Source organism: Dendroctonus ponderosae, unplaced genomic scaffold (assembly GCF_020466585.1).
Source record: "Dendroctonus ponderosae isolate FM_Combo_2020 unplaced genomic scaffold, Dpon_F_20191213v2 Dpon_F_20191213_78, whole genome shotgun sequence".
Lineage (NCBI taxonomy): Eukaryota > Metazoa > Arthropoda > Insecta > Coleoptera > Curculionidae > Dendroctonus > Dendroctonus ponderosae.
This window is the reverse complement of record NW_026018995.1, coordinates 33,569-43,888: the sequence shown is the minus strand read 5'-3', so window position 1 is coordinate 43,888 and position 10,320 is coordinate 33,569. Positions and strand designations below refer to the sequence as shown.

At 40.8% G+C, this 10,320-nt stretch overlaps 6 protein-coding genes across 6 annotated transcripts; 4 read left to right on the top strand and 2 right to left on the bottom strand.

The window, feature by feature from the left end:
- Nucleotides 1-425: 425 nt before the first annotated feature.
- On the top strand, nt 426-980 carry LOC109538563 (28S ribosomal protein S18b, mitochondrial). The gene has a single exon (XM_019905830.2). The coding sequence runs from the start codon at nt 426-428 to the stop codon at nt 969-971; it is 546 nt and encodes a 181-aa protein (XP_019761389.2). The 3' UTR covers nt 972-980.
- Nucleotides 971-2,390, top strand: LOC109538554 (pyridine nucleotide-disulfide oxidoreductase domain-containing protein 1). Its single transcript, XM_019905820.2, has one exon. The coding sequence runs from the start codon at nt 971-973 to the stop codon at nt 2,360-2,362; it is 1,392 nt and encodes a 463-aa protein (XP_019761379.2). The 3' UTR covers nt 2,363-2,390.
- A 52-nt stretch (nt 2,391-2,442) lies between these two features.
- LOC125505300 (60S ribosomal protein L35-like) lies at nt 2,443-3,733 on the bottom strand. The gene is made up of 3 exons (XM_048668809.1): nt 3,632-3,733; nt 3,307-3,443; nt 2,443-2,730 (listed from the first exon to the last, which is right to left on the bottom strand). The coding sequence occupies exons 1-3, from the start codon at nt 3,632-3,634 to the stop codon at nt 2,499-2,501; spliced, it is 372 nt and encodes a 123-aa protein (XP_048524766.1). The 5' UTR covers nt 3,635-3,733; the 3' UTR covers nt 2,443-2,498.
- A 79-nt stretch (nt 3,734-3,812) lies between these two features.
- On the top strand, nt 3,813-6,924 carry LOC109538552. Its single transcript, XM_019905816.2, has 8 exons — nt 3,813-4,125; nt 4,186-4,339; nt 4,827-5,215; nt 5,271-5,493; nt 5,542-5,667; nt 5,721-5,902; nt 5,958-6,195; nt 6,250-6,924. The coding sequence occupies exons 1-8, from the start codon at nt 3,959-3,961 to the stop codon at nt 6,733-6,735; spliced, it is 1,965 nt and encodes a 654-aa protein (XP_019761375.1). The 5' UTR covers nt 3,813-3,958; the 3' UTR covers nt 6,736-6,924.
- A 32-nt stretch (nt 6,925-6,956) lies between these two features.
- Nucleotides 6,957-8,952, bottom strand: LOC125505296 (dnaJ homolog shv-like). The gene is made up of 5 exons (XM_048668803.1): nt 8,287-8,952; nt 8,027-8,227; nt 7,560-7,717; nt 7,294-7,504; nt 6,957-7,203 (listed from the first exon to the last, which is right to left on the bottom strand). Exons 1-5 carry the CDS (start codon nt 8,717-8,719, stop codon nt 7,139-7,141), a joined length of 1,068 nt encoding a protein of 355 aa, XP_048524760.1. The 5' UTR covers nt 8,720-8,952; the 3' UTR covers nt 6,957-7,138.
- Nucleotides 8,953-9,064: 112 nt separating this feature from the next.
- Nucleotides 9,065-9,883, top strand: LOC125505298 (actin-related protein 2/3 complex subunit 5-C-like). Its single transcript, XM_048668806.1, has 3 exons — nt 9,065-9,380; nt 9,447-9,519; nt 9,581-9,883. Exons 1-3 carry the CDS (start codon nt 9,238-9,240, stop codon nt 9,818-9,820), a joined length of 456 nt encoding a protein of 151 aa, XP_048524763.1. The 5' UTR covers nt 9,065-9,237; the 3' UTR covers nt 9,821-9,883.
- Nucleotides 9,884-10,320: the final 437 nt, after the last annotated feature.

Sequence of the window (10,320 nt, the reverse complement as noted above, 5' to 3'; positions counted from 1 at the left end):
AGCCTGTTCAGTGCATCTTGATTCATTGAAAAAACAATTTGTATTTTACCAAAGCTAAAATGATAGCTTAAATCATACAAGCGTTTCCGTGTAGTTATTCCGCTCATTTTATATTAATTTTACAGGACAGAAAAAAAATGAATGTAGACAAACCATTGATGCACAAAATATCCGCCCTAGGGGGTATGTTCTGTGCATTGATGTTTGAAAACGTTCATTAAACGCCCCGTTTATTTCAAATACCCCTGGTTTGGTAACGTGAAAAGAAAAGTCGCCAGTTGCATTTCATGAAAGCTAAAAATATTTGGAAATAAGCTGGAATGAAAGCATCAAATCGCAAAAAAGCTCAACTCATTGGAGAAACTGAAGAAAATGACATTTGTTTCAAACCCTAACCTATTTTAGTGTAATTGCCGCAATTAAAAATGTACAGTCGCTCAGTAGGAATAAAAAACTTAATATCCAGTGCGATTGTTCGCAGACGGTTGTCTTTAACGGCGCGTAACTTCCAAGAAGAATCCGCAGTTGTGGAAACTCGCGAAGTTACCAAAGACCGTTCACAGCAAGTGCCCCTTGAGACGAGCCTTCGCTATCTAAAAAGTGCCGCATATAAGCAGACCTATGGTAATCAGCCCGTTTGGGTGCCTTACAGAAGGAATCACAAAGGAGCCATTCCGCCTAGACATACAAGAAAAACCTGCATTCGTAATGAGGAGATATCTACTGGAAACCCTTGCCCCATTTGCCGGGATGAGTATCTAGTTCTTCACCAAGAAAACACTGAATTATTGAAGCAGTTTATATCGCCCCAGACTGGCGCTGTGCTGGGCTACAGCCAAACTGGGCTTTGCAGAAGGAGACAACTGGAGTTGGAAGTTTGCATTAAGAGAGCTTATGACTATGGACTACTAACGTTTGATGTGCCATTTAGGAAATACGACTACTCCAAATATTACCCAAAAAATAAATAATGGAAGCAGTGTTTGTGGTAGTCGGCGGAGGGATTGCGGGGGTTTCATGTGCTGAAACTCTGGCCTTCCTCCAGCAAGAAAAGTCTATTATTTTGCTAAGTGAATCATCGTTGATTAAAACAGTTACCAATCTGCATGCCATCACTAAAACCTTAATGGGATTCGATGTCAAAGAAGCCCCTAGCAGTACTCTGCAGGCAAAGTTTCAAAATATTACTGTAGTCAATGGCACCCTCGCAGAAATCCAGCACAAAAACTCCTGCATTATTACACAATCGGGCATCATCATCAAATACCAATATCTCTGCCTTTGTATAGGGGCGCAGCCCAAGCTGATCCCCCAATCCGCTGAATATCCTGAGCATATAGTAGGAATTAGAGACACTGACTCAGTGGAGCTGTTTCTAGAAACGCTCGAAAAGTGCAAAAAGCTTGTGGTGGTTGGAAATGGGGGCATAGCCTCTGAACTGGTTTTCAAGATTAAAAACACCGAAATCCACTGGGTGGTTAAAGACAATCACATATCAGCAACGTTTGTAGATCCAGGGGCTGCTGAATTCTTCCAAACCGCGTTGCTCAAACGGCCTGCCACTCAAGAGACTGTAACGAAGAGAATGCGCTACCAAGAAGATAAACTGCATAAATCTGGAGCAGCTTTGGGCCCAGATTGGTATCAAAACCTGCTAATTTCTGGAGCAAACTCCCCAGGCTTGCATAAGCAGGTCAGTATACATTACCAGAACGAAATATCCTCTGTATCAGCCTTGGAAGGTTCGGAACATCAACTGGAAGTTGGATTAACAAACGGAGAGAAAATCAGTTGCGACTTGATCATTTCCGCAACCGGTGTAAGCCCTAGAAAAAACTTCAAGATAGATGTCCAACTAGAGCTGGCAGATGAGGGAATTAAAGTGGATCAATACATGAAGACAAATCTGGAGAATATCTATGCAGCTGGCGATATTTGCAGCGCAGATTGGCCCATAGCGAAGCACTGGATTCAAATGAAGCTGTGGACTCAGGCCAGACAAATGGGTTGCTACGCCGCCAAATGCATGTCGGGGCATTTGAACAAAGAGGAAATCCTGCAAGATTTCTGCTTTGAAATTTTCACCCACTCAACCAAGCTGTTTGGCTACAAGGTGATTTTGCTGGGACTGTTCAACGGGCAGAAGCTGGATAAAAAGTACGAAATCCTCCTCAGAACCACCAAGGATCTGGAGTACATCAAGCTGATTTTGGAAAATCATCGGCTGCAAGGAGCAGTTTTAATTGGGGACACCGACTTGGAAGAGATGTGCGAAAACTTGATTCTAAATCAAATCGATTTAGAACCTTACGGGGACGATATTTTGAACCCGGATATTGACATAGAGGACTATTTTGATTAACAGTGGAATAAAGGCAGGGATTGGGAAACTGTGTTTTACTTTACAGCGTTCAACTGCCGGGGGGGGCTTGAAATAAGACAATTTTTTGAATTACTTTTTATGTGGAATAAAAAATAACTCTACAATTAAAAAAAAACTATGCTTTAAGAGCATATTTCCTTGGGGGGAAAGCAGACATTTTCCTAATTTCCTTAGGAGTCTTAATTTTTTTCTCATGCGACGAAAGAGCGCGTCTGATAGCACGCGTCTTCCTGGGCCTCAGGTCCAAAGGCTTGTACTTCTTGTTTTTGTACAATTTCCTCAGGTTCTCTTTCTGCTTCTGGTGCATAACAATGTACACTCGGGCGATAGCTTTACGGACTACGCGACTGAACAAAAAAATTCCAATTATTTTAGAGTAAATCACAGATCAAATATGTTAACATCAATTTTGTGTGAAATAGTCCTAAAGAATAATCGAGGAAAAACCATAAATCAATTTTAATAACATTTTTACTGTTTGCGAACCAATATAGGCATATTTTAGATAAATTTTAAATGTAAAAATCAAGTGAAAATTTTAATAAAACCGTCTCGAGTGTTCTGTACGCCCAAATGAAAACCGATCTTTTGACCAAACGGATACCATTGCCGGATTTTCAGGCCATTACTTGAAACTGGTGAGTTCTTTTCAGGTTTTTCCACCGAAAACTCCTCAGTTCCTTGTTTGGATTTGTTCACTAACGAGTTCATTGAAAAAATATGGCCGTTGGATCCAGATTCAGACCCCAAACATGAACAGAGCTTTGCCGAACCACGTTTGTGCCTGTGTGACTAAAAAAGCCGAAAAGTTCTATTGTTGAACTGCCTCTAACTGAAAACTCTATTCGGTTCCAAAGCATTTAAATCTATAATAATCAGCCATTGTCTTGAATGGGGGGGTAATGTAGTAAGCCATTACTTACATCTTGGACAGCTTGGAAGGAGCCCCTCCGGTGACCTTAGCCACCCTCAAGCTGGTGAGCTCTTTCTTCAGGTCATCGAGCTGCTTGGTGAGCTCTTTTTTGTCCTTAGTCCTCAACTCGGAGCACTTTACCTTACCCTAAAAAACAAACATGACAACATAACCTTTGCTTACCTATAATCAAAGAAATAGGGAAAAAAGTTGGTTGTCACAGAAAATATGAATAAGGCCGCGAACGAATGTAACTAAGAAAGGTTTTCAGATAAAAAGTTGCTTTAGATGGGTGTTCAAATTTCAGGTTTTTACGGATGAAATTGACTACTTACCATTTTTGTAGTTTGGGAGAAACGAAAGGTTATGTGTAAGTTTGACAAAAGCAATGTCAAGTCAGAGATGTCAGTCGGTTGGTCCCTAGAAATTAGTGTTTTTTGGGTTGGTAACCCAGGGTGTTGCCATATTGGGATTTAATTCCGGAACTGCCTCTATTCAAAATCATCAAAGCACCGTAAAAATAGAAACGGTTTGGCATCGGGGCGTCGAGTTTGTTTATTGTTTCTATCATTGTTGACAGGTTAATCGCAAATTTGCGGCTTGTTTAAAATTAATACTCACTGAAATTACAAATTCTGGGTTGATCAGAAATGTAATAAAAAATGCGTGTCTGCATCAGTCGCAACAGAATCTATTACCGGCTACAAATGCTTGAATTAACTCTGAAGAGAAAATTTTATGTTTTGTTGCTGGTTGGGATAATTGGCTGTTTCCTGTTGATATGGCCCCATCATTCCCTAATAAACGATGTCGACCGCGAGCTGAGACTGTTAGTATTTGCTTGATTGAACTCACCCTGAAAAGTCTACACATATTCGTGCACTTTTAGGGCGAAGATTGACATTTTTATCAAACAGCAAGCAAATAGTCTGGCATGCAAGCAGCCGGATTTAGAGCTTTACAATCCAGAAATGCTGCAATTTATTAAAAAAGTGCCCCCAATTAACTGCGACAAAGCGGGGGATGACTGGGTAAAATGCAGGGTGAGTTCCATTTTACACATGAGCCAAGAGCGGTTTTTATTACCAAAAAACGAGGCAATGAAGAGCAAAGATGTGTGTTAGCAAATGAAAAATGTGCACACTTGCTGCCTTAATAAAAAGTGAGAGCATATTCTTTCATTTGCAAACTAGAAACTGCTTCAGTGTCTCGTATCAGATCGTAAGTTCAATTTGTTAACGAAAAGAAATATTTTTTTTGTGAAAAGTATACAGATTCAAGTAAAATATCGGCCTGAAGAACCCTCAGGTTTTAGTGCGGGATCGTTGTGGTTTCTTAACACTGTCCTGCACTAACTGCCGATCGCTTTTTCTCAATAAACCGTCTTTTAAGCTAAAGTAGCGACAATCAACGCCTATCGGCAAAAAAATGTTATTGATAAATTGGACCAGATTTCTTGATCATATTTTCACTTTTCAACTGAAACTGTTTTTTTTGACTGAACTGAACTGAAAAACGTTGCAACCGTAGGGCTCTGAATGTGTGATCCAAGAACTAGCAAAGAAGAATCACGGCCCGATAAATTGCGCATTTACCGATGTAATCCGTGTAGACGATTACGAATTGACTGATGGAGAAACGTTCTACTCCTCGGAGTATTACAAGCTTGAACGCAGTGATGTTGTAAGAGTGGCTTGCCAGTCCTCAGACTCGCGGAAATGGTCAGCAACTCTAACCGGGGTAAGACTGGATAATAATATTTGGGATAAGACCAACTGGGAGCAAATGAAAAAGACCGCGCTCAATATGAACGTTTTGATGTTTGGGTATGATTCGCTTTCGCGAAACGCTTTCATTAGGAAATTGCCCGAGTCCTACGAATATCTAACCAAGGTCTTGAACGCTGTGGTTCTTAAAGGGTGAGCTTCGCCCCCCCATTGACGTAAACCTAGGTTGCTTGAGGGATGGTTTCAGATACAACATAGTGGGAGATGGAACGCCGCAAGCGCTAATTCCACTCTTAACTGGGAGAACCGAGCTAGAGCTTCCAGACACTAGGAAGCGGTTGAAAAACACCAACTACGTCAATTCATATCCTTTCATATGGAACGAATATAAAAACGCCGGATATGTAACGGCGTTTTTAGAAGACGTTCCTCATATAGGGACTTTCACCTATCGGCTGAATGGTTTTAAGGTACTTTTTGGTACAATTTCTCCACTGAGCTAAGTGGTTTTCTTGCAGCAAGTTCCAACAGATCACTATATGCGCCCTTATTACTTGGCCAATCACGACGAACAACATAAGTGGGCCAAACTGTGTACAGGGGATTCGCCCAGGCATCAAATCATGCTAAACTACATCAAGGATGTGAGTTTTTATAGCTGTTGCCCAACATTTAACTAAGTGGGGCCACATAACAGTTTTTCAGCGTCTACCAAACAAAACCAAAGTTCCTGTTCGGATTCCATGGCGAACTTTCGCACGATGATTACAATTTAATCGAAGTTGCCGATCATGATACGATGAATCTGCTCAAGGACTTGAAGGAATCTGGGGCTCTTAATAATACAATTTTGATCATTATGGCGGATCATGGACACAGGTGAATTTAACTCAGTCTATGAAAACAAGCGTCGACATGCGATCGATGCCAATAGGTTTGCAGATGTACGAAACACAATCCAAGGCAAGCAAGAGGAAAGACTTCCATTTTTTGCCTTTGCTTTTCCCGAGTGGTTTGCGCATCAATATCCCAGGGCTTACAGGAACTTTCGAAAAAACTCCGACAAACTAACAACGCCCTTTGATGTTCATCGGACTCTCCAGGAAGTTTTGGATTTGAAAAACACCGGCTTCGGCAATTTAAATCAACGGTCCATCTCATTATTTTCGGAGGTAATTTTCTTCACGTCCCAACAGTTCGTTCTCACTAGCGTCTCCGACTTGTAGATTCCAGCCGCCAGATCTTGTGCACATGCTTACATTGAGCCCCATTGGTGTGCCTGTTTGGCATGGGAAAAAATTAGTCTGTCCCACCCAATCATCCCTCGTTTAGGAGACACCTTGCTGAACTTCATAAATAACCTTACTGATAGTAAGCGGTATATGTGCGAAGAATTGAAACTGGCCAAAGTTTCATGGGCGATGAAACTAACGCCCAACAGGAACTTGGTGAAATTCAGCCAAAACAAGGATATTGACGGTTTTGTGGCCGATCTATCAGCCAACACGCACATTACGGAGGAGTTGTATCAGATTAAAGTAACGCTCGTGCCAGGTAATTCGATTTTTGAAGCTTCCATTAAGCATGTGAAAGACCGTGATCAATTGGAGTTGTTGCTGGGTGATATTAGCCGGATCAACATGTATAGATCGCAAGCTAAATGCGTAGAAGCAGAATTTCCTCATTTGCGGAAGTACTGCTATTGCAAATAATGCCGTTTTCTAGTACCATCACGATGGTAACTGTCTCATTAGACCTAATCTCATTTGATGTTTATTCTTGTATTAACGTTGGCTGTGTAGGAGCTGATTTTTTCAGCTGATATTTTATTCTACGTGTCCGATTTATGTGCTTGTGAGGATCTAGTCAAAACAGACGAAATAAAATTTCTGTTTAAACTATTTTTTTTTAAAATAAAACCCAATCAACCGCACTCACTTAAAACATTTATATGATACAAATTGTCTAATGTACACCTTCAACGAAACCATTTGCTTGGAGTGGCTATTAATAAATAATACATTTAACTCGAACCCATACACACGCACGCGAAATAAACTGACATACTTATTATGTACAAAATAGGTTTTACATACTAATAGTTACCATTGATGTTCAGTGACCCCGCAGGCCGTTGTACACTTTGTTATTGGAACGTTGATTGAAAACCTTCTTGATTACTACAAAGGAAACAAGATAAAATTAGCCTCTAGTTTTTTAGACTCACTTGCATGGATACTTTGCCTAGGATATTGAGACAAAAAACTCACCTTCCTTCTCCTCATCTTTCAGTTCCTGCTTAGGAAACTCCACATCGAAAGTAATAAATAACGCCCCGTGCAAATTGTTGTTTGAGTAATTCGGCATGCCCTCGCCTTTCTTGCGAATTCGGGCCCCAGGCCAGGTTATTTTGTCCCGATTAATAGTAACCATATGTCCGTCAAGATGCCGCAGTTCAATGGTAAAACCAACTAGAGCATCCTAAAAAATATATTTATTAAAAAACAATCGCATTTTAATAAAAAAAAAAGATTACCTGTAAACTAATGGTGACATTTGTGTACAGATCGTCGCCCCTTCTTTCAAATATTGGATGAGGCTGGGTTTTGATTGCAAGAATCAGATCGCCAGGTTCTCCGTCTATATGAGGTTCTCCTTCTGCAGTGAATTTCGTTTCTTGTCCATCCACCATTCCTGATGAGATAATTACGATGTTTATGGGCTAATTTTTTGAAGCCCTGATATACTCTTTAAGACAGAATTGAAAAATGTGTTTTCGAGCCATTCGATGACGAATTGGCCACTTAACTCTGACTATAACAGTAGATATATCTATTCAGTAGGTATATTTTAATAATGAGTAATGTTTAAGCACATTCAAGTTCAAGGAGAGCATATGGATGCTCCATGAGCACATTTTAAGTTCCTTTGCAGATTTTTAGATGAAACTTGTATTCATGGTCAAAGATAAATTGCTGAAGAATGGAAGCTGCGATATCTTACCAGCTTCTATTTCCATTTCCAAAGTTCTTTCTTCATTGACCAACTGAACATTGGGGCATTCGTCACAAACAGTCTGCTGCATCATCTGGAACCGTCCAGGACCCAGACTCTTCGTGATCATTTCCTGCCTGCAATTGCACTGACGTGTCCCATGACTCGGCTTTATAACTGGCTTATTCCTGGTTATTTCTATGAAGTTTCCTGAAGATTAATCGTAAATTACCGTAGGGAAACGTGTAAAGAGAATTGGGGTTTCCAACCTGTATAAAGGTCTTCAAGAGTAACGTGAATGTCCATGAGTAAATCCGCTCCCCTGGCTGCTTCAGGTCGTTGTTCGCCCCCAAAGTGGAACCCAAAGTCGCCGAAGAAGCTGCCAAAAGAGTCCATGCCCCCGTCCATCATGCCATCCTTTTGCAAACAGTCTTCGCCGCATCGGTCGTACTTCTTGCGCTTTTCTTCATCCGACAGCACTTCGTAAGCAGCCCCCAGATCCTGGAACTTGTTGGATGCTTCCGGGTCATCTTGGTTCTTATCTGGATGCAATTCCTTGGCGAGACGACGATACGCTTTTTTGATTTCGTGGAGGCTGGCACTTTTGGAGACACCGAGTATTTTGTAAAAATCTCTACCCGCAAACACAACTCCCGAAAACAACAGATTAACCCAAACTAGAGCGAACCACTTGAAGTTCATCGTGTCGGAATGGGAGAAAAGGCCCGAACTTATACTATCATAATACAGTGGGGTTCGATTTTTATTAATAATTGGCCGGAATTTACAATAAACAAATTGGCATTGGCAGACAAGTCGATGATACCAACGTCAGGGAAGAATCGAATCTCATGTGGACGGCTTTGATTGGCTGGAACCATTCTGACAAATCAGCTGCGTCCACTTCACAGCTGATGATTGAAATAATTTTTATTGAAAATTAAGCCCACTGGCTTGTGCAGGTACAATTATAAGCCTTCAGGTGCCCAAAATAATTTCAAATAATTGCTGTTTTAGCTTGACAACACTCGCCATCTCACTTCCACAAATGAGCTTTACATTGGACGTGTATATATAATGCCAACTTTCATCATGTTGTCTAGCGATTGGCCGCATTTGTTGTCACACTGACAATGCAGCGATTGTAAACATCATAACATGATCATAACCCCTATTTTAGGTGTGTACATTTATTAATCACTGCAAGTCAAAAAGCACAAATGGCAAAAAATACTTCCAGTTCAGCCTTTCGGAAGATTGACGTCGATCAGTACTGTGAGGACAACTACAAGGAAGATGAAGTGGATCAAGTGGTGCCAGGACAAGGCCCCGAAGAAAACGACGTGAAAATTCTGCTTCAAAAATATCCTTTTTGTTCCCTCTATTATTTACTAATCCCATGAAAGCATTGGCCTTAACAGTAGCTTACAGGAAAACTGATTGATGCCCTGAAACTGGTACTCACCAAGGCCCCATTGGGCACAAAAAACCAACAAATCAAGGTAAGTTGCCCCCAAATCTCTCCTGAGTCAGACAGTCAATCTTCTTTTCTCTCGTTGCAAGGAAAACGCATTGAACCTGACCTTAAGCGTGCTGCTTTCGATAAAGCCTTCGCAAATAGAAGAAGCCGTCAGTAGTCTGGACATGGACCTTTTAGATGTTCTCATGAAGTATGTGTACAAGGGCTTTGAGAACCCTTCGGAAGGAAGCAGCGGCCACTTACTAGTGTGGCACGAAAAAGTGTACAATGTTGGGGGTGTGGGCTGTATTGTCCGGGTTTTATCTGATAATCGAAGAGTTTAAGATTTGCCAAATGTTTTTGTTTAATTTTTTTTACTATAAGCAATAAATAGGTTTGAGAAAGTATCTTGGGTGTTGAATTGAGGAACAACAGATCACGCCGAAGAGCCGGAACCGTTTGCCAAGCGCAATGTGAATAGGAAAATGTCCATTCAAGGCGATAATGTCGATTTAAAAAAAGTCTAGCCTGGATTGCTTTGTTCACAGGCAAAATTCTGTTACCGTTTTTAAACCTCTTCATTATCAAGATCTTTAGCCGCAAAATATTCGAATTGCGCTTGAATTTACCAACGTTTTTGGAAGGTTGGCAAATTCAAATTTTCCGGTTCAATTAGACTCGAGTTCCCGCTTCCGAACGTGTGTTAAAGCCGCTCAAATTCCAAAATCTCCTAGAAGAGAATCCTTGAAAATCAAAGTTATCTGAAACCCCTCTAACAATTTGCAAAAACCTACTAAATATCGAGCTATAAAATGAAATAATGAACGATATCTCGACTAAATGA

Coding starts and splice junctions, on each gene's coding strand:
- LOC109538563 (XM_019905830.2), top strand. CDS start 426: ATGTACAGTCGCTCAGTAGGAATAAAAAACTTAATATCCAGTGCGATT.
- LOC109538554 (XM_019905820.2), top strand. CDS start 971: ATGGAAGCAGTGTTTGTGGTAGTCGGCGGAGGGATTGCGGGGGTTTCA.
- LOC125505300 (XM_048668809.1), bottom strand. Junction 2,731..3,306: donor CCTTCCAAGCTGTCCAAGAT/GTAAGTAATGGC, acceptor TTTTTTGTTCAG/TCGCGTAGTCCGTAAAGCTA.
- LOC109538552 (XM_019905816.2), top strand. CDS start 3,959: ATGCGTGTCTGCATCAGTCGCAACAGAATCTATTACCGGCTACAAATG. Junction 5,216..5,270: donor AACGCTGTGGTTCTTAAAGG/GTGAGCTTCGCC, acceptor GGATGGTTTCAG/ATACAACATAGTGGGAGATG. Junction 6,196..6,249: donor CCATCTCATTATTTTCGGAG/GTAATTTTCTTC, acceptor TCCGACTTGTAG/ATTCCAGCCGCCAGATCTTG.
- LOC125505296 (XM_048668803.1), bottom strand. CDS start 8,719: ATGAACTTCAAGTGGTTCGCTCTAGTTTGGGTTAATCTGTTGTTTTCG. Junction 7,718..8,026: donor GGAAATGGAAATAGAAGCTG/GTAAGATATCGC, acceptor TTATCTCATCAG/GAATGGTGGATGGACAAGAA. Junction 7,204..7,293: donor GAAAGATGAGGAGAAGGAAG/GTGAGTTTTTTG, acceptor TTTCCTTTGTAG/TAATCAAGAAGGTTTTCAAT.
- LOC125505298 (XM_048668806.1), top strand. CDS start 9,238: ATGGCAAAAAATACTTCCAGTTCAGCCTTTCGGAAGATTGACGTCGAT. Junction 9,381..9,446: donor GTGAAAATTCTGCTTCAAAA/ATATCCTTTTTG, acceptor ACAGTAGCTTAC/AGGAAAACTGATTGATGCCC. Junction 9,520..9,580: donor CAAAAAACCAACAAATCAAG/GTAAGTTGCCCC, acceptor TCTCGTTGCAAG/GAAAACGCATTGAACCTGAC.